This window comes from Gorilla gorilla, chromosome 13, assembly GCF_029281585.2.
Source record: "Gorilla gorilla gorilla isolate KB3781 chromosome 13, NHGRI_mGorGor1-v2.1_pri, whole genome shotgun sequence".
NCBI classification, from domain to species: Eukaryota; Metazoa; Chordata; class Mammalia; order Primates; family Hominidae; genus Gorilla; species Gorilla gorilla.
The window spans coordinates 45,750,365-45,775,542 of NC_073237.2; the positions used below are offsets into that span (position 1 = coordinate 45,750,365).

The 25,178-nt window shown below is 38.2% G+C and overlaps 1 protein-coding gene and 1 non-coding gene across 5 annotated transcripts in view; one reads left to right on the forward strand and one right to left on the reverse strand.

Moving 5' to 3' along the window:
- Positions 1-25,178, reverse strand: part of ADAMTSL1 (ADAMTS like 1) — a 443,211-nt gene that overhangs the window by 214,799 nt on the left and 203,234 nt on the right. For all 4 annotated transcript variants that reach the window (XM_063696342.1, XM_055351516.2, XM_063696343.1 and 1 more), the window contains 3 exons: positions 23,249-23,453; positions 21,676-21,823; positions 18,834-18,918 (listed from right to left, as the gene is read on the reverse strand). In XM_063696342.1, the coding sequence (XP_063552412.1) occupies positions 18,834-18,918; positions 21,676-21,823; positions 23,249-23,453 (438 nt within the window). The remainder of the gene's footprint in view (positions 1-18,833; positions 18,919-21,675; positions 21,824-23,248; positions 23,454-25,178) is intronic.
- LOC115935944 (U6 spliceosomal RNA) lies at positions 22,315-22,421 on the forward strand. Its single transcript, XR_004071527.1, has one exon. It is a non-coding gene; the product is annotated as a U6 spliceosomal RNA (small nuclear RNA).

Here is a 25,178-nt window from a genome sequence, read left to right on the forward strand (position 1 = left end):
AGAAAAATATCTGATAGTGCAAATGGCCAAATGAATAATAACTGTTTTTCATAGGAGGCTTTTCCCCAAGTCCCTAGATCTCCCAGCTCTGTATTTACTATCTTGAGTTTTCTGGCCGCAAGTGGGAGGAAGCGAGGTCAGTGAGAGGGCAGGCAAGTGAGTTAGGAGGTTTAATTCTAATGTTTAGAAGTCTCATCTTGAACAGCACTTGCTGAGCTAGAAGCTTTAAAGAGGGACCTTTAAAACAGAGGGAATTTTTTTTGTTGTTTTTAAATCAGTACATTAATCACTTTCATGTAAAAATGGACAATAAAAAGTTTAAAATTTGGGAAGTTTAAAAATTCTTCTTGTCGGCCGGGCACTCACACCTGGGATCCCAGCACTTTGGGAGGCCAAGGCAGGCAGATCACCTGAGGTCAGGAGTCCGAGACCAGCCTGGCCAACATGGTGAAGCCCTGTCTCTATAAAAATACAAAAATTAGCCGGGCATGGTGGCAGGCACCTGTAATCCCAGCTACTCGGGAGGCTGAGGCAGGAGAATTGCTTGGGCCCGGGAGGTGGAGGTTGCAGTGAGCCAAGATCGTGCCACCGCACTCCAGCCTGGGTGACAAAGTGAGACTCCGGCTTGAAAAAAAAAAAAAAATTCTTTTTGTTAGCAACACTACTGTTGGATGAATGAAGAATGGTTTGACAAATTAGTTCTTTAAAAGATGGGTGTAAACTTCACAAGTAACTGATATGAATTCTGTATTTAGTCTTTCCTTCTCAGGAAATTAAAACAACAACAAACCACACCCCGCAAATGAATGATTAATGCTTCTGGCTGGCCTTCTATTTGCAAGCTTAATTGTTCCTTTCATTAAGAAAAAAATATATTCTTTAATTAGAGTAATTACCATAGTCTCTTTTATGAAATAGAAAACAGTGACAATAAAATTCACTTGTAAAATCCCTAAATGGTTTAAAAGTTCATTAGTGACCAGTATAGAGTTAGAAGCATGCACTGAAATAATAAAAATAATCACTTTATTAATATACTGCTAAACAAAAACAACTTACTCTTGGTTGATTAGTCTCGTGTCACCACAGATATTAGCTAGCACTAGCCTCTAGGGGTATGTCTACGTGGTCTGTAACTAACATATTTGATATGGTTTCGTTCTGTGCTCCTACCCAAATCTCATCTTGTAGCTCCCATAATTCCCATGTGTTGTGGGAGGGACCTGATGGGAGATGATTGAATCATGGGGGTGGGTCTTTCCTGTGCTGTTCTCATGACAGTGAATGTGTCTCATGAGATCTGATGGTTTTAAAAGTGGGAGTTTCTCTGCACGAGCTCTCTTTTTGCCTGCCGCTATCCATGTAAGATGTGACTTGCTCCTCCTTGCCTTCCACCATGATTGTGAGGCCTCCCCAGCCACATGGAACTGTAAGTTCAATTAAACCTCTTTCTTTTGTAAATTGCCCAGTCTCAGAGATGTCTTTTCAGCAATGTGAAAATGGAGTAATACAATGTGAAAATTAACTTTTCCTTTTATCCTATTACTTGCCTCTCTCTTCCTTTCTCATATATGTTTGTTTTAAAAATCATTGGGATTATTAAAAATAAAAACAGATTTATAGGTGTCTTATTTTGATGCTATCACTAGTTTCATGCCCTAATTTAAAAATGCAAATTGAAACATGCAGGAAGTCTCATTAAAAATATTCAATTTAGGTATAGGTTTTCAATCTTATTACATTTCAAGCCATGAGCCAATAGAGGTTGTGGATTTCTCTTTACCTGTTTCATTTGGTGTATGTTTGTGTATGTGAGTGGTGGCATGACAGTAGGGTGAGAAAAGAGAAGGGAATAAACTGAATAATATGTGAGAAAAAGTAGAGTTTAAAATCGGGCACAGTGGCTCATGCCTGTAATCTCAGCACTTTGGGAGGCTGAGGTGGGCGGATCACCTGAAGTCAGGAGTTTGAGACCAACCTGGCCAACATGGTGAAACCCTGTCTCTACTAAAAATACAGAAATTGGCCAGGTGTGGTGGTGTGAGCCTGTGATCCCAGCTATTCAGGAGGCTGAGGCAGGAGAATTGCTTGAACCCAGGAGGTGGAGGTTGCAGTGAGCTGAGATCTTGCTACTGTATTCCAGCCTGGGTGACAGAGTGAGACTCTGTCTCAAAAAAAAAAAAAAAAAGAACCCAAAAGATTACTGATTACTGGATAACTCTGTTAAGTGCATTCTTCCTAGGTTGTCTTAGCCTTTCATTGACTTTGAGCTATTATATTTTACCACCCTCTAGGTGGCAAGAAATTGATAGTGCAAGTGATTCCTGCCCAGAGAAATACAGATTAACTGTGTCTAGTGGAATGCAGTTGATTGTTGCCCTGTAGCTAGACCTATTTTGCATCTATTTGTAAATTCATTTGGGCATTCATATTAGCCTAAATAAATAGGGTTTTTAAACTTCCTTTTAATTGGCTGTAACATCTTATTGGTTCCCTCATTGGTTAATGAGGTAGGTAAAATCTTTGACAGATGTTCATTTTATATTTACATGAGAATCATGGATTTTCCCTTTTAAAAATCTTATCATTAACAAGTGGCCACAGAGGGATCTGGAAAATAGTATATTGGAAAAAGAAAATATTTCATAAGTAATTCTACTCTGAATCAAGTCTTTTCCATAAATATGTTATTTAGGACCAAAAAATTTATATACTTTATTGGTAAAATATGTAATTCCATATTGCCTCATCATTTTTTAACCCAATCTTCATTCTTATATATATTTTTTAAACTTCGAAAAGTTGATCCTTCTCCTGATTCTGGGCAATCCTTGAGACATTAATGGAGTAAAAACCTTAGGATAAAGTGCAGTTAACTAAACCTAAGCTGCACATTTTGGCATCTGAAGAGGCTTTTGGATAAATAGGGAAAAAATTACTACTGGATAAGAAAGAAACTTGGAAGAGAGAAAAGGAAACACCTTCTTTGTATTTCTACTCTTATCTACTTCCCATTTTTACATGAGATCAGAAGATCTCGTGTAAAAACTCTTTAGTTATTTAATGCCTCTCAATGATGTCAAAAAAAAAGATTTAAATAAACCCTCTAAAATAAGTAAGCAAACACCATTTGGAATACTATAATGGAAGGGAAACTCTTCAATTGAATCACTTTAGGAATTTTAAAATTACTTGTAAAATCTATAATATTAAGGCAATCTTAAAATATAGCTGGAGCATTAAAGTTTTGAGATAATACTTATCCAAAATATCCCTCTAAATTTACTTAGAACCACGCCTAAATCATTCCACATAAATGAGAATCTAATTTATTAGGAAAGATCTTTACTCAAGGATATTTGATCTGAATGTGGAATTATGAAAATATTTCTCAACTGCTGTTGTTTACAATTCTCTGGAACTGCAAATAAATCATGCTAGTTATGCAACTCATATTGAGGTCTCTAAGCAAAATTTTTCAAAGGTTCTAGGACATCACTCCTCAAAACATCTGACAGCACCACTTCTTTTCATAGATTTCTCAAATCCTCAAGTGTCAAGCCTAGGCTATGAGGCATCTTCAGCACTGTAAGGTGCCCCAGTAGAATAATCAAAAACATAATGATCCTGGAAATTAAAACAAATGATAATTTTGAAGCAGCCACCAATACAACAACTACTTGAAAAGAAAAAGATTGAGAGTCCCTGTCTAATGTTGCTAACCAGTAACAATTTGACAGAAGAACTTAATTTAAAAAACATATTAAAGTGGCCAGGCACTATGGCTCACACTTGTAATCCCAGCATTTTTGGAGGGCAAGGCAGGAAGATCACTTGAGGCCAAGAGTTTGAGACCAGCCTGGGCAATATAGCAAGACCCCATGTCTACCAATAATAATTATAATAAGTTAGCTGAGTCTGGTAGCACACACCTGTAGTCCCAGTGACCAGGAAGGCTAAGGTGGGAGGATCTCTTGAACCCAGGAGTTCAAGGTTACAGTGAGCTCTGATTGTGCCACTGCACTCTAGCCTGGGCTACAAAGAAAGACCCAGTCTCTCAAAAAAAAAAAAAAAAAAAAAAAAAAGTAAAAAACCCAGCAAAACACATGGAAAAGCTATATTTACAGGCATTTTCCAAGTAACAAACAGACTTTTTCTCATGATAATGATGCTCTTTTGGGTTGAGAGGCAGCTGGCCTCTCTGCAAGAATGCCTGAATGTCTTTCTTGCAGAAAATGCTCAGTGATGGAAGTTGGGTTAAAAAACAAAATGCTGAACTAGTTTACGGGGGGAGGGATAGCATTGGGAGATATACCTAATGCTAGATGACGAGTTAGTGGGTGCAGCGCACCAGCATGGCACATGTATACATATGTAACTAACCTGCACAATGTGCACATGTACCCTAAAACTTAAAGTATAATAATAAAAAAAAAATGCTGACTGCATTAAAGAGCACATTTTCCTTTCAAAGAGACTTTATACTAGAGGAAAATGTTGCAGGGGCTGAGTTCTCTGAAAGTTCCAATTCATCCAGAGACTACTGGCTCTTTCAAAGCCTGGGATCTTGATGTTTGAGCACTTTGTTGAAGTCATCTTGAAGTTCTGCCTTCTCTTTTCTCTGATATGGTTCTAGACAAGACATTAGAAGGAGTCTTACTAAAGGAGGGTCCCACTGACCATCAGGAGGCTGCTTTTCTTTAACAGTAAGAAAAAGGCCAGGAGGAAGATTGGTATCAGGTTCTAAGAACGCAGGCCTTACTGTCTGCTATTCTTAACAAATCTAATCCTCATTCTGTCTCATTTCCAATGGCATTCAAAATAATTGACCATTGCTTGCAAGTACTTCTTCTTGAAATACTTCTTCCTCTTGAATTACATGACACCAAACTCTCTTGGTTTTCTTCTCTGGTTACTTCCTGAAGTCTCCTTTTCTAGGTCCTTCTATTCTCAAATTCAAAATATTGGCTGAGTGCAGTGGCACAGGCCAGGCATGGTGGCTTACTTTTGTAATTCCAGTACTTTGGGAGGCCGAGGCTGGCAGATCACTTGAGGTCGGGAGTTCAAGACCAGCCTGGCCAACATGGTGAAACCTCATCTCTACTAAAAATACAAAAAATTAGCCAGGCATGGTGGCGCGCACCTGCAAGCCCAAGCTACTTGGGAGACTGAGGCAGGAGAATCACTCGAACCCAGGAGGTGGAGGTTGCAGTGAGCCGACATCATCATGCCACTGCACTCCAGCCTAGGTGACAGAGCAAGACTCTGTCTCAAAAAAAAAAAAAAATTTAAATATTGCAGTGCCTCAGGACTTGGCTTTGTGCTGTCTTCCAGTGTGTTCATCCACGATTCCTAGTTTCAAATGCCATCAGTGTACATGAAGCTTCTAAGAATTTAATCTCTATTCTAGAACTTTCTTCTCTGAAAAAAGTAAACATTAATTTAATTAATGTATTTATCAAAAACTTATTTAGTGTTTCTTATGTGCCAGGCACTATTCTAAGTGCTTTATAAATAAAAGTTATTAAATCTGAACAAGAACATTATGAGATAAAACTATTATTATTCCCATTTAATAGACAGATGAGGAAACTGAAGCATAAGTTACACAACTAGTAAGGTTTTGTTCTCTTAACTACTTCACATTGCTATTTTTTCCTTCTTGACATTTTTGCTTTTAAGTTTCAAAGGCAGCTTCAATCTCCAACTTAAAATGTCCATAATGGAACTCCTGATTTCTCCCTTCAGTAACCCTATCGTCTTCCAATCTTCTCTACCACAGCAAAGGATTTTACTGGCTACCCAATTGCTCAAGTAAAAAATCAGGAGTTATTCTTGACCCCCTCAATTTCCTTCACATCTCACTTTCAACTGATTGCCGAATTCTCTAAATTCTCCCTTGAAAATATATATAAACTCATTTACTTCTCTCCATTTCCATTACCACCACCTTAATATAGCAATAATAAGTGAACATTACACTTACATGCTTTATGCATTTTACATATACAACTCATTATGACATTGTTGGGAGATGGGTACTGTTGGAAACATTTTGAAATAGGCAAAAGAGATTACTGGTTGTCTTTTCAATGAACTGCTGGCATTTTCTAGCAAATTTCCAGGGGTGGTCTTGTTCTATGGAATTAGGAGCCTTTGATGGTCTTTGGTAGTCTGTTTTGCAACTCCATAGAGATAGAAGTTTCCCTGTAGAGGGCTGGTAGTGATACAGATGTTTCTTGTCCATAATAATATATGTATTTTTCTGTTCATGGCACTGCAAATGGTTTTGTCTGGTAGAAAATATATACTTTATTCTAAATCAAATTCTCATTTGAACTAGTTTTAACATCACATTGGCTTCCTCAATAATTTGTGAGTTAAATAAAATTTTTGGCCAGGCATGGTGGCTCACGCCTGTAATCCCAGCACTTGGGGAGGCTGAGGTGGGCAGATCACGAGGTCAAGAGATGGAGACCATCCTGGCCAACATGGTGAAACCTCGTCTCTACTAAAAAAAAATACAAAAATTAGCTGGGTGTGGTGGCGCACACCTGTAATCCCAGCTACTTGGGAGGCTGAGGCAGGAGAATGACTTGAACCCGGGAGGTGGAGGTTGCAGTGAGCTGAGATCACACCACTGCACTCCAGCCTGGTGACAAAGCGAGACTCCATCTCAAAATAATAATAATAATAATAATAATAATAATATTTTTGACATGTGATTATTTTATATTTTCATGAGACTTATGATTGTACCCTTTTGAAAATTATATTTTAATAGTACTACTTTCATCTCAATTTCTAGATGATAATATTGGAATACAATGATTTCTAAGGCCACACTGCTAAGTAAATGGTATTGTCAGGACTTGAACCCTGGCAGGCTGGCTCCACAGTTGGTGCTCTTCATCACCTCACTGTCCTGCCATGGGCTGCCACGCATACCATGATCACTGAAGATAACATCGTCTTTCTGCTGGACTACCACAATAGCCACTGGTCTATTTTCTTCCTCTGTTACTCCTTACTGACCTGTTCTTAATGATGTAGCTAGGGGAATCTTAAAATGTAAAGCTTTTAATTGTCTCCTACTGTCCCCAGGTAAAAAAGACAAACTTTCTCCCAAGGTTATCTTGGTTATCTTACGGCATTTTCCATCTTCATCTCCCACCATTTTCCCCCAGTTACTACTCTCTCCAGCCACACTAATCTTCTTTTACTTCCTTCAATGTGGTCAATGCTTTCCTGACTCAAGATTCTGGCATGGGTGGGTTGCACCCTGGATCACCCTCCTCCCTTCTCTTTGTTTGGAATAACTCCCACTCATCTTTCAGGTCTCAGTATATATGTCCCTTCTCAAAGAGGGCTTTGCTGGCTGATATGGTTTGGATTTGTGTCCCTGTCCAAATCTCCTGTTGAATTGTAATCCCCAATATTGGAGGAGGGACCTGGTGGGAGGTGACTGGACCATGGGAGTGGATTTTCCCCTTGCTGTTCTCGTGATAGTGAGCTCTTAAGAGATCTGGTTGCTTAAAAGTGTGTATCACCTCTCCCTTTGCCCTCTTCCTCCTTCTCTGGCCATGTAAGATGTGCCTGCTTCCCCTTCATCTTCCATCATGATTGTAAATTTCCTGTGGCCTCCCCAGCCATGGCTCCTGTACCACCTGTGGAACTATGAATCAATTAAACCTCTTTTTAAAGAAATTACCCAGTACTGGTAGTCCTTTATAGCAATGTGAGAACAGACTAATACAGAAAATGGCTATCAAGAAGTGGGGCATTGCTATAAAGATAGCTGAAAATGTGGAAATGACTTTGGAACTGGGTAACTGGCAGAGGTTGGAAGAGTTTGAGAAGGCAGGAAGATCAGGGAAACTTTGGAATTTCCTAAAGACTTGGTAAATTGTTGTAATCAAAATGCTAGTGATATGGACAATGAAGTCCAGGGGGAGGTGGTCTCAGGCACCTCAGGCACTGTGGAACCTTGAACCTTGAACTTGAGAGTGATAATTTAGGGTATCTGGTGGAAGAAATTTCTAAGCAGCAAAGTGTTCCAGATGTGACCTGGATGCTTCTAATAGCATATGATCACATGCATGAGCAAAGAGATAACCTGAAACTGGAACTTATATTTAAAAGGGAAGCAGATCATAAAAGTTTAGAAAATTTGCAGCCTATGTGGTAGAAAAGAAAAATCCATTTTCTGGAGAGGAATTCAAGCTAGCTACAGAAACTGCCATAAGTAAAAAAGAGCCAAATCTTAATAGCCAACACAATGGGGAAAATGCCTTGAAGGCATTTCAGAGACCTTCACAGCAGCCCTTCCCAAATGTTAATAGCCAAGACAATGGGGAAAATGCCTCAAAGGCATTTCAGAGCTGTGGCAGTCCCTCCTACCACAGGCCTGGAGGCCTAGGAGGGAAGAATGGTTTTATGGGCCAGGCCCAGGGCTCCACTGCCCTGCACAACCTTGGGACACTGCTCCCTGTGTCCCAGCTGCTCCAGCTCCAGCCATGGCTAAAAGGGCTCCAGATATGTCTCAGGCATCTGCTCCAGAAGGTGCAAGCCATGATCCTTGGAGGCTTCCACATAGTGTTAAGCCTGTGGGTGCACAGAGGGCAGAGCTTGGGAGGCTCTGCCTAGATTTCAGAGGATGTACGGAAATGCTTGGAAATCAAGGCAGAAGTCTGTTGCAGGAACAGAGACCTCACAGAGAACCTCTACTAAAACAGTATGGAGGGGAAATATGGGATTGGAGGCCCCACACAGAGTCTCAACTGGGGCACTGCCTAGTGGAGCTGTGAGAAGAGGGCCACCATCCTGCAGACCCCAGAATAGTAGATCCACTGACAGCTTGCACCATGAACCTAGAAAAGCTGCAGGCACTCAACTTCATAGGGGTGGAGATGCCCAAGGCCTTTGGAGCCCAACCCTTGCATCAGTGTGACCCGGATGTGACACATGGAGTCAAAGGAGATCATTTTGGAGCTTTAAGATTTAATGACTGCCCTGCTGGGTTTCTGACTTGCATGGGGTCTGTAGCACCTTTGTTTGGGCTAATTTCTCCCTTTTAGAATGGGTATATTTACCCAATGCCTGTATCTCCATTGTATCCTGGAAGTAACTAACTTGTTTTTTATTTTACAGGCTCATAGCAAGAAGGGATTTGCCTTGTCTCAGATGAGACTTTGGACTGTGGACTTTTGAGTTAATGCTGAAGTGAGTTAAGAATTGGGAGACTGTTGAGAAGGGATGATTGTATTTTGCAATATGAGAAGGTCATGAGATTTGGGAGGGGCCAGGGTCAGGATGATATGGTTTAGATTTGTGTCCTTGCCCAAATCTCCTGTCAAATTATAATCCCCAGTGTTCGAGGAGGGGGCTGGGGAAGGTGATTACATCATGGGGACAGATTTCCTCCTTGCTGTTCTCGTGATGGTGAGTTCTCACGAGATCTGGTTGTTTAAAATTGTGTAGCACTTCCTCCTTTGCCCTCTTCCTCCTTGTCTAGCCATGTAAGATGTGCCTGCTTCCCCTTCTCCTTCTGCCATGATTATAAGTTTCCTGAGACCTCCCCAGCTATGCTTCCTGCACAGCCTGTGGAACTGAGTCAATGAAACCTCTTTTACTTATAAATTGCCAAGTCTCAGATAGCTCTTTATAGCAATGTGAGAAGAGACTAATGCACTGACCCTCAGACCTAATAGGTCCCCTATTAACATCTTTGAGCATCTTTCCATTTTCTTAGAACAGCTACCAGTCTTTGATAATCACAATGCAAATCTTTATGTAATAATTGTCCCCCTCACTTGACCAAATCTCTATGAAGGTAGAACTTCACATAATAGCAGCTCAATAAATAATTTTTCAAAGAAGTAAATGGATTGATAAACAGAAGGATAAGAGTTAATGTTATGATTGACTTGGTACTGTGCTTATTCTTAGCGCCAAAGACTGAAACCAGGCTAGATAAAGAGGCAACAGCCAAAAGACTCTAAGAAACTAAGTCATATTTTTCTGTTCTAGGCATTGGCATGAGGAAATACAAACCTCTTCCCATTGTAGGAGTTTCATATGGCTATAGAAACCATAAGAAAACTCCTACAGCAGGAAAAGGTTAGAGTTACTATACCCAAACTGAGCAGCCACAGTGGGCTTATTCATTTATATTTCTTATAGCTATACTTATGCAGTATATGCCGGCCGAATTTCATCTTGATGGGTTGTTAGATAGTCATGTAGCTTGAGGTAAGTTGAAATTCTGTGTCTATCACACTTCAGTGAAATATCAATAAAATGTTATTTTGAAGAATAAAAAAATTAAGGGGCAGCTTTGAGACAGATGCTGACTTCAATAATTTTTACAGGACTCTGGTCAAACACTGCCTTATCATGCCATCAGCTACTCAGCAGTGAAGCGTTGGAGAATTTTGGAACTGTTCCTAGGTTAGAGAAACCCAAAGGAGAGCTTTTGTCTTTTTTATCTACTTTTTAAAACTCAACATCCATAAAATTTTGGGAAAAAAGGAAGAAAGACTACTCACTCCATGTAGCAGATACAAATAAAGCCAAATTATTCCTTTCAGAAATGAAAAGTGAGGATATGACACTTGTTTCAGACCATCTTTCTTTCTCTTTGCTTTTCTGATCTAAATGAACAGAAAATGATTTGAAAATTTGCTTTTCCTTGCAAATAGTCTACTTAAAAGGCCACATCCCAGGGACTCAGATGCCATCAAAGCTTACAATGCTATCACTGCATTTGTAGTTCTCACCTTAATATTGGAATGTAGTTTAAATGTATAACATTTTCCCTGACTTTGATAAAGATTTAAAATATTGGAAACTCAACACTTTTCATGTACCATTTCTTCTTTACATGGAATGAAATTAGTTTATCTTGTAATTTTGTGAAGGTTTCTTTCCCTTAATTCAACACGTTTGGCAAAGCTTTCCAATGAAAAGTTCAGTTCATTAAAAATGACCTTAATGGACTTAACATATATTGGTGGTGACAGGGTGCATACTTTATTTTGGCACACAAGGATCCCATTAATTTGTCTTTGTCACTCTCTAGGGCTCTGCTAAGCAACAGTTCAGATTTAGCTTTCTGAAAGTAGCTACAGAACGAGCAACTGTGGTGACAGAGGGAGGGGCTGATAAATTTAGAACTTCTTGGTTTGCAATCAAGGAATGACTACAAAAAAATGGCTCTATCTGCTCTCTTGAGTTTATTATTGATTCTGCTGTTTCTGTGCATGGAGATCAAGTATATTTAACTCAGAGTAGAGAGAGGTTGCTTTTTCACCCAGGCAGCTTCTGAACTTTTCTTACTCATTTTTGTAATTACTCATAAATCTCTTTTTATTTAAATAAAGATTTGTCCCTTAAAAATAACCTCTGGGCTAAATTAAAAGTATGGTGCTTATAAGTGAGTCTTCAAAGACCCTCAGAAGTGTAGATGAAGAAAGGAAGTAAGGTGGTGTGAGCTGGGAACCCACTAGCTGAGTTTTGAGTTAAATATTGTTGTTCTCTCTCAAATGCCATTAGATACAAGATGTATGAGGCAGATACAACAGCTGCCTCAATTTCTCCATTTGTATTAAGTGGTTATTAGACATCTTAACTCCCTTAAAGATTCTCTAGGAAAATGAATGATGCTAGAAAAAGCCTAATCACAACAAAAATTTATATACATAGCACTTCCTGCATACCAGGTACTTTACACAGACTAACTTAAACCTCAGAAGAACCCTATGAGGTAGTGATTACCTCACTTCACAGGTGATAAATGGAGGCATATGGGGTTAAATGACTTTCCCAAGGTCAAGATTGAAACACAAGCTCTCTGTCCCTGGGGCCCACACTTTTAGTCACTGTGCAGAGCTGTCCTGCATGGAGGTATGATCAAAAATTAACTTGATTTTTACTCTGATTCCAGCAGGATTGTATCTTTGTCAGGGCATACAAATACAGAGACTCACCCCTCACCAACTCACCCAGTTGGCAGCTTAATGCATCTGAAAAAAATCAATTTTAGGAAATTATCTGCAGTTTCTATAGCCTGTTTTTAACATATAGGTAGGAATAACTGAGGTACATACAATGATACAAAATATCTGATCACTTGCTATGTAAAAAGATCATATATCTTTCCCCAAGTACTAGTTCTGGAATCAAAGCCAGACTCAAATCAGTTTGATCATAATCTGTCAAACATCGGTTCATATCAACATCCCCCTCAAACCCTTTCAATGTATATATTGTATTCTTTTATCACTTATTTCTTATATTTATGCATTACCATGTAGTAGCTTAACTATCTGATATTTTATCTTAGAGGTAGATGCAATTCTGATGTATGCTAGTAGAGAATTTGGGAATTCAATAAATAAGTCTCCTGAACTCCTTTTTAAATCAGTAACTCTCTCATGATATGATATCCAAACATCAAATTGCATTTCTTAAAGACAGCTAGCTCATTTCTTCAGTCTGTGGATAGACAACCAGTACTCAACACTTTGGTCACAATGCTATTGCTCTTGTGATAAGAATGCACTAACAGTTTCTTGAGGGCAAAGACTATAGTTATTTTTGCAATACCTGCACCTGGTACATAGCATGGCATAGGGCAAGGGATTTATAGGTAAGTTTAGCTTCCATCATTAGGAGGTGTGAAAAATTTAGCAAGTCTAGTGGCTCTCTAAAGTCATCTAGAATATGGAATTAGACCAAGAAATTATATTAAGCACTTTGCTGCTGCAGAGAATAGGGAAGAGGCCAGAAAGGAAGGTGTTGGAAGTGAGAGAAGTCAAGACTATTGTAGGGGAAGGGTTGATGCTGTCTGGCCGGTGTGAGGCTTTACCTCTACCATATGCCAGTTCTTAAAATTAAGTGCTCTTTAATCTTATAATTCTAATGCTCAACTCTTTGCTGCTTGAACATTCTTTTTATTGATTGAGTAATCTGCAAACAGTATTTAAATTTCCTGATCTTAGATTTCTTAAGAATCATGAATCATCTCACCTGTTTCTACACATAAACAAGATATTCATTGTTACTTTTCTGTGGCCTGAGATTCATGAAGAGAATATAATTCAGGTACCTTATATTTAGAATATAAATAGTAACACTATATGGACCCATAAATGATGTTTGGTTCACTACATTTTGAGGAGGGATATAAAAACACATGTCACACAATTAAAATTTCTAGCCACTTAAAAATATGAATTCACATTCTTAACCACTGAGTTAAGCCATCTACATTCTTAGACTACTTATTGGGTATAAATATGGACTAATGAAAACATATGCTTAAATATTATATCTTTAAGTACTATTTTCAACAAGATAAACAAGGCATTTAATGATTACAGAATCACCATGGTGACTCTTATTGGTTTTTCTATATGCATCTAATTCCTTGTGGGTTCTGTTCACAGATGCATGACAGGAGTTTCCCTTTGCTTCTATTGAATAAACCCCATTGCTAAGCTGATGCCATCTGGCATCCAGATATTACTGCTGCCTTCTGCTTACTTACTTTTCTTCCTCTTCGTCTTCTTTTTTGTAATGGCTCACAACAAGATTATTTATGGCAATACATTTAAGCCCTGACTATTTTGTTGAAGCACAAATATAGTCTCCTAACCATGCAAAGCTGTTGACTGAAAATCTAATAAGATAACTCAAGATCTTTTAAAAAGCAAGATCAAGGCACAAGGACTACCCAATCCTACCTTTGAAAAAATGGCATCATTAAGGCTCTCCACCTGGTGAATGCCAGCTATTTAACAGGGAATATCTGGATAAAATTGCTATCTTGGCCACACTGTGTCCAAAGCAACTGGCATATCCCATTGCTTCTTCTGAGCCATTGAAGAACTACGGCAGCTGAAATATATCTGGAAGAACCTGGCTTCCCTAAGTGCCCCACTGGTCCTCACTTTCTCTACCTGGGATGCCTCGTTTTGGAGATCAGGAAGAGCACCTAAAGCATCCAGACTATACCTTTTTTTCTTTTTTCTTTTTCCTTTTTTTTTTAAAAAACATGAGTCCCTTAGCAAATTACACCTTCTAGGGCATTAGGTGGCCTGTTAGTTGCCTGAAGGAGTTAAGGAAATGAACAATTTCCTTCCTGTCCCAAGTCAGAACAGGCTTTTTAAGGTAAGCTGAATGACTTCCTATCCAACAACATTTCTTCAAATGTCCTAGGGATCATCATTGTATCATTTTTCCTCAAGAAATTAAGCTGTCAGAAGGGTCACACTATGTACTTGCCTGGGTGATACATGTCAGGTGATAGTAATGTTTATGCATACATCTCAACCAAGACTAAAACTACGGTATAAAAATAAGAGATGGGAAACCTGTCAGTAATTTTTTTAGCTTCCACCTGATTAACAAATATAATTGTACTACCACTTTGTAGTTCCAATTCCCCACCAAATAAAGGTACACTTTTGAGTGTTTCCAAAAAGACCTAGAAAGCTATTCCTATATATTTTTCCATGAAAGCAACCAGATGGGCTCAATCTGGCATTTAAATGATGTATCCTAAATCTAACAACACTCTCAACAGCTGGAGGGAAATTCGAAATGACATAGTTTGAACTTTAACAGAAGATAATTTTATCAGTATTTTTCCCATCCCCCCTTTTCTATTACTAGTATGGCACTGCTATTACCCTCAGAAAAATGGAACTCTCCCAGAGTCTTAGTAATTGTAGAAGTCTACCTCAACAGTCAGAGGCATTTGAACCAGGGCAACTCCATCTCAAATAGACACTGGGTAAAATGAGGCTGAGACTGGCTGGGCTGCATTCCCAGGAGATTAGGCATTCTTAGTCCACAGTCATATATATATATATATATATATTTTTTTTTTTTCTTTTTTTTTTTTAATGCTCTGTTACCCAGGCTGGAGTTTGGTGGCATGATCTCAGCTCACTGCAGCCTCCGCCTCCCAGGCTCAAGCAACCCTCCAGCCGCAGACTCCTGAGTAGCTGCGAATATAGGCACACACCACCATGCCTGGCTAAGTTTTCTGAGTTTTAGTAGAGACGAGGTCTTGCTATGTTGCCCAGGCTGGTCTTAAATTCCTCATGTTGTACATACCTAGAAAATATATTCGGCTGGGTGTGGTGGCTCATGCCTGTAATCCCAGCACTTTGGGAGGCTGAGGTGGGTGGATCACCTGAGGTCAGGAGTTCAAAACAGCCTGGCCAACATGGTGAAACCTTGTCTCTTATTTACTAAAAATACAAAAATTAGCTGGGCACGGTGGTGGGCACCTGTAATCCCAGCTATGCGGGAGGCTGAGGCATGAGAATAGCTTGAACCCAGGAGGTGGAGATTGCAGTGAGCCGAGATCACGCCATTGCATTCCAGCCTGGGCAACAAGAGTGAGACTACATTTCAAAAAATATATATATATAGATATATGTATTCATCACAATATTCCTACCTTTCTACCACATGAATCAGATGTGTCATAACAAACCAATCTGTTGTTGAGGGAAAAAAAATCAACATGTAGAAGTATTTTTGAGTTGAAGATTCAGCTTTATATGATGAATCTATCTACATATTACCGCCATGTGAGCCAATCTCCCTATTTATTTCAGTGGTTCTATGAAATTGATATCTGGATTTGTATCTTGTGCATGGTGTTTACTGCAACCACAATGTTGGCTGTTGGTACATTCTTCTGGTTAGTTATAATAAATATATATATTATTTAATAATAATAAATAAATAAATAAATAAAAAATATATATATAATAAATAACATGTTAGTTATTTCTTGGCAATTCAGTTTTTAGTCTTTTATCATTGTTTTCTTCTAAACATCTTAAAGTGGTTACTTCCCAACATATGTTTGGCCTGAGTGCTAACCAATCTTGTCCTTACATTTTGGGTTTACTAAAAGTATCTAACATTGAACAAGGGTATCTTCATAAGCTGAAGACATTCATCTGGTGATTTTTCTGTATTACGTAATGAGATAGGCTGGTGATAATATTTTCACTTTCCATATATGGAAATAAATGATATTTACTGCTTTACTACAGAACTCTCCAATGTTAGCTGGAGCCAAAGCAAGAGATAATAGTTGTGGACCACTGTTCTTGCCTCACTGTAGCAGTTCAGAAGTGACAGCCACAGCTTCTAAACATTACCATTTAATTTAAGCAGCGTGAGTCTCCTTGGTGGGGGGAAGGAATGACTTGCTGACAGTTGATCATTTTTTCAATATGCTTCAGAGAGTAATTATAGGTTGTTACATACATTTAGAAACGGTCTATGTGGTTTAAGAAAAGATGGAATTAAGGCCATGCAACATTATGTTTTTTAAATTCAAAATCAATATAGATAAAAAAAAAGTGACACTTAGGACGTTTCTTAGGGTGCAGTGCACTAAACACGTAAAGTGTATTAAAATGTAGAAACCATATACCTTTCATTACATTATTCTACAGCTGTCATTTATTTTATTTTGGTATAAAAGTACTTATTATTCTGAGCACAATAGTATACATTTCCCTTACCCTGCACCAGCACTCCAATTACAATCTACTCCAATTCAGATTAATCATGCCAAGATGGCAATTTCATTACACTAAGAGTAAATTTTAATAGTTTAATATATGGCTATACTTTCAATGGCTAAAACTTTGTTTAACTACTTTAAATATTTTATTAAGATTAAAGTTAAACGTAATGCATCTTAATCGGATCTTTAGTAGAAAATATTCATTACAAAATACGGTTGACGATGGTCTATGTAATGCTTCTACGGATGCATTAAACTCCACTGATAGCTTTCATCTGAAAGGCATCTAATAATGGGAAGATGCTTATCGATGTAAGATGTTTCCATTTACTTTCAATTTTGTATTATTATTTACCATCAGCCAGAACGCAAGATTATACATAGGATTACGCTTTAGTCCAAGTGACAAAATACAGTGTACAAGGGGAAAAGAGTTTATTTAGGTAAAATAAAACATAACTGGTTTCAAATAGATTTAACCCAATAGGATATAAAAGGAGTCACCAGCTCTAATTACATAGCATCTTTCTGTGTCTTAAACAGGACCTTACTGGATTAAGAAGTTATTAATGCCCCCCTAAAAAGAACTGCTTATTTACTCCTCAGCAACAAAAAGGCCTGTCAAATCAGGTACTGGCAGAGGAGAAGCAAAAAATTGTAAGCCTTTATATTTTCATTCCAAGGTTACACTGTGACCTTTAATCACTCCCTTTCCTCCAAAGTTCTGCAGTGGTTAGTTGCTTTTTCTCAAAGAAGTCAGAAAGTTTGCTGTAGTAACTTTACAGTACAGAAATAATTTATGTTTGCTTAATTATCCTTCTAAGTAAAAATATGTGTTTTCCTGGGCCAGGCGTGGTGGCTCACGCCTGCAATCCCAGTACTTTGGGAGGCTGAGGCAGGCGGATTGCTTGAGGTCAGGAGTTTGAGACCAGCCTGGGAAACATGGAGAACCCCAGTCTCTGCAAAAAAATTAAAAACATAGCCTGGTGTGTTGGCCCGCACCTGTAGTCCCAGCTACTCGGTAGGCTGAGGTGAGAGAATTCATTGAGACTGGCAGGTGAAAGCTGCAGTGAGTTATGACCGTGCCACTGCATCATGTCTGGGTGACAGAGTGAGACCCTATCTCAAAAAAAAAAAAAAAAAAAAGGGAAAAAAAGTGTTTTCTAATGTGTGCATCCTTTTGGTGTATGTGAAATCAAATGACAGAATATAATTTCTTTACAAGTGACCTTTGGTTATTGTACAAATCTATATTTTGGATTTCTTGTGCACTCAGGAACACAGTTGTGTTCTGGCAAACCACATCAGATTTAGATTCAAACAGAATGAATCTGAGAAAATTCTAAATTGCATTTAAATAGGTTGCAACGTTAATTTATATCTCCAGTAAAATTTGGAAATCATTTTATATCCTACATGCTCCACTATTAACTCTTGGAGGGTGGATGACATATCTTAAGTGCCAGTGAATAGCACAGAGCTTAGAACTTACATTAAATGAATTAATTTAGAAAATTTTTCAACCTGAGAAATTTCTTGGGTCATAGATGAAATTTTTCAATCAATTGTATCCCCTTGTTTGTAAAAGTGATGTAGCAGCTATGCCTATCAGTGTTTTCTAATGAAATCAATACATAAACTTATCAATCAATCATCCACTTAATCTACTTTTGTCTCTCCTTTTTGTTTCCTCTTCTGAAGCAGCTGGCAAATCTGGGCCTCACGGTTTTACAGATTCCAAGGACTTGATAAAATTGAGCAGACATGGGACATAATCAAGTGGGGAAAATAAGCAGGTCCATCCCTGATACCAATCCCAGGAAGAAAGGGAAAAGAAAAGTTAATGAACTTCCTTTGCCCTCAGGTATACTTTACTTGCTCTTTAATTTTTGTGACTGTATTGCAAAACTGGGAGAGCGTGAAAAGCAGCTCAGACTTTCGCATCAAATCTATGTTATATCATCAACTGCAGCCTGGGCCTTCTCACCTTTGGCCCCTTGCCCAGAGAAGAGAGGAGGTCAGATTTTGGAGAAGAGGGTAAGCACTACACCTTCATTTTCTTACTTTAGGCAAAACAGATGTATTTACAATGCAATCATCAGCTTTGACAAACACTTTTTGAAACTAATCAATCTGTAATTTGAGAGCCAAAAAGCTTTGGTGAGATGATTACACTTAGTTCAGAACCCATGAAAGCTACAACCAGTGAGACACTGCTTTCTTTAAACAAAAGAGTTTCAAATATAGAACAGTTTGTGCTTTTACAACTTACGAGGGCTCCTCTGACACAGCAGCTCCTTCCTCTAGCTCTTGAGCTTGTTTGAACCATGGCAACTTGGCCTCGACTGGAAGTTTCTCTGAGAATTCAGTGCATGCACATACAAAAGAAGAGGTTAGAACCAATCTGGGATTTTAGGAAAATTCCTTATTCTCCTCACCAAGAAGTTACTACGTTGACAAACACGAATAAGTTTTTGGGTAAATTGCTGCTTCTGATGATGGTTATATCTAGAAAAATAAAGTCGAATTTTAAAATGTTTAATAATACTAGTTTGTGTACAAACTTTCTCTTTATTATGATGAATAGCAAAGGAAAGTCATTTTATTATGAAAGTTGTAAGTGTAGGAGCACTAGCTCAATATGCATATAAAGAATCATCGAAGTATCTTTTTACCATTTCCTCTTGAAAAGACAGAGCAGCATTTACTTTGGAAAACAAAGTGCAGTCAATTATATTGTGATACTTTCATAAATTCTAACTTTTTTTTTTTGCCTTTTAGCTAAGTGTGATCTATGTCACATTGCCAAAAACAAACTCTTTCACTCTGAAATTCACAAAACATTGATTTAGATATCTGACTCATTCAGTACTACCCCAAGGCTCACTGACAATTGGAATACGTGCAAATGACGGTTCATAACACATAATTTGACTTATTTCACCTATTTATCTAGCTTTGGCCAAACAATTCAAAACAAACTTCCTAGTTACTTCCTGGGAAAAAAATTGTGGAGGAGAAAAATGAAGAGGGATGTTATAACGGCTCTTACAGAAGTAACTGCCAAGATTCCCATTCTAGCATATTTATTAGGGTCATTTATGGGGATATTTGCCTTTATAGTATGAGCCAATGATGCTCTATCACCATTTTATAACATACAATTGCAAAGATGAAAGAAATATGTCTACACATATATGCACCATAGAATTACATGGTATTTTAATGATGTTTAGAGAGCCAGGCTCACTCCTTGGTTGTGAAAATCCAGACTTGATTCTTGATAGTTAACTGCAAACTGCTTTTCTTTCTCTGAAGTGGCTTGGTAAAGATAAAGCTAATAAACAATTGACTATTTTAAGTTAGGGGCATCACTTCTTGTTCTCTATGCACAGCAATTATTTATAGTCAAAAATCAAAGCAAGTGAGAAAGATAAAACTGCCAAAGCCAAAAGGATTTGCTAACATTTTAAACACAGCAACACTGTACCTATACATACATCATTTTACAACTACTCCAACTATCCCAGTAAATGACTCAGTCGGCTGGGCGTGGAGGCTCACACCTGTAATCCTAGCACTTTGGGAGGCCGAGGCAGGTGGATTACCTGAGCCCAGGAGTTCGAGACCAGCCTGGGCAACAAGGTGAAACCCCGTCTCTACCAAAAAAAAAAAATACAAAAAATTAGCTGGGCACAGCAGCATGCGCCTGTAATCCCAGTTACTCTGGAGGCTGAAGTAGGAGAAACGCCTCAGCCTGGGAGGCAGAGGTTGCAGTGAGCCGAGATCACGCCACTGAACTCCAGCCTGGGCAACTCCGTCTCAAAAAAACAAAAAACAACAAAACAAAACAAAACTCAGTAAATGAAGCTGTCTCTGGTGGCATAGTTAGCTCTCTGTCTTTCAATAAGGAAGCATTCAGTTTGGCACTCATAGTAAGCTTGTAATACTTTATTGCTGTTTTGAACTAAATCCTGTCAGACGCACCTGTGGCAACCTCCTCCCATAGTTGAGGGCACTGATGATAGTCAGGAGTTAAAAGAAACTTACTGTATGTAGAAGTTACTATATTGCAGGCACTAGGTTAACCACCCTGTTTATGTTATATCTCATTTAACCTACACATGATCTCTGATTTAGATACTATTATTACACCCATTTACAGAGGAGGAAACCAAGGCTCCGAGAGAGATGCATTTATTAAAATTAATCAGGATTTCTATTTTTTTTTTGGTTTCCTTTTATATCAATTTAGATTTTATGACGCCATTCAGTTGCAATTAGGGCCACCTATAGTATAATAAACAGCTACACTGTGACTGATTTTTCAGAGAAATTTAATGGCTTAAAAAAATAAAGAAATGGGAGCCATATTTAATATTAAAAATTAAAGGGGGTTTAAAGAGTTCTTTACTTCTGAATGGTTTGTGACTTTGAATTTTTCTTTTCCATTGACACAGACAAGTAACAATACTTGTACAGAAATCAAATTCATATTCTTGCTAATCTGAGATATCCAGTGTAATTATAAGTCTGGCTCACTAAATGCTTAGTTCTACACTTTCCTAAAATTTCTTTTTTATAAATTATTGCAATATCTATTAAATTCTAATATATTTTAAATTATGGTTAATTTAAAACATTAAATTAATGTTTTAATTTTCAATATAAAAAGTGACAGTTTTCTGTTTCATCAGTTTGAAGTATGAGACTTCCCAATGTACTTCAGCCTTAGCAAAATAGACATACTTGGGTTCACTCCCTTGTTTTTAAAGGCAAGAAACGTGGATAGTAAATCAAACATATATTTCTAGAATATCTGGTCTCCCTTTAAGCAGGTACATCCGTATTCTTCAGCAATAGTCCTCAAACAACTTTATGACTTGGGAGATAATTATATAAAGGTATTTCTACATGTAGTGGTTAATGAAATTTTGCAATCAAAATCACTTGAAAGATTCTTTAAAATAATAAAATTCCTTTAGTAGAGTTTAAGTTATAAAGAATTCTTACTAAGAATACTTGGGATATTTAAACATATTCCAAGGAGTTTAAAACACACCTGACTACACACAACAATTAACAGGCTGGTAATAGAGCACCTGTCAAGTTACCTTTGGGTTTATAGCAGGGAGTGGGTACGATGCATTCCTCTTTTATGTGGGGCTTTGTTTTTGGGCTACAGCCTCCTGTGTGCATTCCTCGATGGTCGATGCAGAGGACCACACGGTATCTGAGGCCCTGGCCACATGTCACTGTGCACTGCAAAGAGATTGCAAGAGAGAGGAGACTCATAGGCAAAGCCTTGTTTACTTTTCTTCACTTCCCATCTAAAACTTTTAATCTAAGTTTTCTTTTTTTTCCCCCCTACACGAGGACTCCTGGTAAATTTATACCACTTCTTACCAGTCAAGGGATCTTTGTTCTATTTGGCTATTTGAGGTGAAGCTCGCTGAAAATTAAATCACTTTCAATTCCATAGCTTTGGATTAATCAGTCAGCAGTCTTTAAGTACCCACTGTGTGCAAAGTCTCAAACCAAGCACCAAAAAGAAGAAAGGAGAAAAGAGACTGTAGAGTGTGCTTAATTTTGACTACGAGCACTGTATTTTATTTAGTTACTTTGCTAATGACCGCTACTTCCAAAAATATGGGAAATACCCCTACATGGATATCAAAATTTTAAACTATGATTATAGCTAAATTATATTGCAGCACTGTTAATCCAATTGATTACATTGAAAGACAAAAATAGTGCTCGCTTCGGCAGCACATATACTAAAATTGGAACCATACAGAGAAGATTAGCATGGCCCCTGCACAAGGATGACACGCAAATTCGTGAAGCGTTCCATATTTAAAAAAAAAAAAAAAAAGAAAGGCAAAAATAACATTTAAAAGAACAGATTGAATGACCAGATGCCCAATGTAGATTGCACCTCTAATGGTTCCCCATGTCTGGTAGCATGTCTAGATGTAGAAAACGTCACAGCTCTGATCTGCTGCCATGAAGCCACAGGGCTCAGTGAAGAGTCTTTTGTCATTTCTGAGGCTGAGGGCACAATGGCTTATTTCATCTTTCTGTTTCCTTTACGATTTTCCTTTCTGCTTTAGCAGTCAGGAAACCCTGAATGACATTTTATGTTTAATTACAGCAGGTTTCCTAACATCCATAAGTTTTTTTGTTTTAATTATCTTACTTTGTTCCAATTTTAATTTTTGTGCTATTTTCATTTCCTCTTCCCCCCTTCTCCAATGATTAATATACATAGTTTTAATATTAATCCACTTAGACCCTTTCGGATACAAAGCATAATACATACAAAATGAAATCAAACTTCTGGTCTACTGAGCTCTATCATCAAAGCAGCTTTTACAGATTCGGGATCATTCATTCAGCCTCAATTACCCTTGAAAGGCAGTTGCTTCCCCGTGCTATTTGAGGGAACATTATCTGGGGAACAATAGAGGCTTCTTGAAGAAACTTGAAGAAAGACACTTTAAAAAAACATCATTTACTTTTGGTCATGCTGGATTTGGGGCATTCCTACTCCAGGAGCTAAGCTGGTAGGCTTCTAGACACCTCAAGAAGAGTGTGGAGCTGCTCAGGGTACCCGGTGGGGCCATGATGATGAGAGGGAAGAGTGGACTTACTCTCCTAATGAACAAAGAAAGAAGGCACAGTTACCGGAGACCACTCCTGTGCCAGCCATTTAGGGCAGTCAAAAATGTTGCAGGGCTGCGCGATGGGCATCTTAGGGGTGTACATGCATTTCCACTCTTCCACTGAAGTGACATGCCCCTGGATGTCCTCCTCCACACAGGAAACTGCCCGGCTCTGGATGCCCCCCCCACACGAGGAGGAGCACGCGGTCCATGGGGTGGCCTCCCACCTACAGAAGCAAGGGGAGTCATCAGGGCAGACATGCACATTGCTAAGCCTCCTCAGTGACTGGTCCACCAACCCACTCCCCATGTCTATTGGTATAATCAGGCTCTGAGAGGCTAAGGTCCAGAGAACCAAAAGACATCTATTGCGTGAAACCTGATGAGTAAGAGAGAAGGATTCAACATTGGCAAAAGGGCTCTGCAAACCGTGAAGCTCTATACAAATGTAAGCCATTACAGTTTTGAGAGCTGTCCACAAGGATATGTGTGCCGTCTGTAACCTACTCAGAAGATGTAGGATGTAGTTCCTTCCTTCTCCCATAGTTTCAAGATATGTATATATAAAATTTATTTTCATTAAACCCATTAAGTATCCATCTCAAGACTAAAGTGGTATACTCAGTTAACACTAATGGTTTGCACCTGCAGATACTTTTTATTTTCAATGTAATGCTTTATTACTTAACTTCTAGGTATTTTTTTTTTAATAGAAGAAGCTCAGAAAAGATCAAGGTAAACAAAAAGACTCTCCTTTGCTTCTGCAATCATCAGCTTTGGGACTACATAGATTCAGCACAATTCTGATGTTCAAACTGTGCTATCATTATTAAGCTGAGGAGCAGAAGCGTTAATATTATCTACATATTCCCTAACTGTTGAGGGATACTGGTAGTTAGAATTCCTCCAGTAAGTAACTCTTGGAACTGTGAAGAGGTTTGGTTTGGGTTGGAAGGCTAATGGCATCTGAAAGTAGACATATAGTTAAGTAAGGTAGAAAATAACAATATTGTCAAAACATTTAAGAGACTTCCACTGATTTTTTTTTCAGAGCTTTACACAGCTCTGAAGCATTAGGTCCCAGATGCAGAGAGCTATCTTTGCCAAATTCTCTTCTCTCCTCCTGTAGATTTACAGAATGTAGAATTTCTAAAAACAGAAACATTGGGACTGAGTTGAGCTTGTCTTTTTTACATATATTCTGCTTATTGATGAGGATTGCTAAGGAGATTTAAGATTTCTCTTAGAATTATGAGAGATATAATTTTAATGAGAGAAACTAAATGTCACCGGGTTGATCCATTTGAATAGTTAAAATTTTAAAATGTTGCACAGGCACACCATTGAGACATTAATTATTCTGTAGGCAGGTTTTTTGTGTACATTGTGAGTTTGATTTCTCTTCTGCATGAGCCTGAATCTGTGTTTTTCCTAGTTACAAAGGGTTTTCCTTCACATTTTCTCTGCACTGTTCAAGTTTAGGCAACAACTGTTATCTGCCTGCCAAAAGCCAAGACATGCTGCCAAATACAATATTTTCCTATGTGTATTTCCCCAGGAGACACATAAGAAAATGTCATTGTGGGGAAACTGAGGCCCTCTGTTTGGCCCTTGGGAGACTTTCTGATCTCTTTCAAGAGAATGAAGTAGCTCTGTAGAGAGTTTCTCTTCCCAATGGGTAAGACCAATTCTCCTTTGTCTCCACATAAATCTCTGGAGGGCTTCCTTCTGGAGATGAATAACAGGCCTGATTCAGATTAAAGTTGGGTTGAATACATAAGTATGTATTCACATTAGATTTGATCTGACAGTGAAGTAGGAATATATTTTTAAATGTACATTTAATCACTTAGAATATTAAGATGCTATAAAAGAGCACATTTTCTAATTGGTACTCTAAAATTCTTAAGCTTGACGCTACTAAAGGGAGAGTGATTAATTTCTGTCTCAGC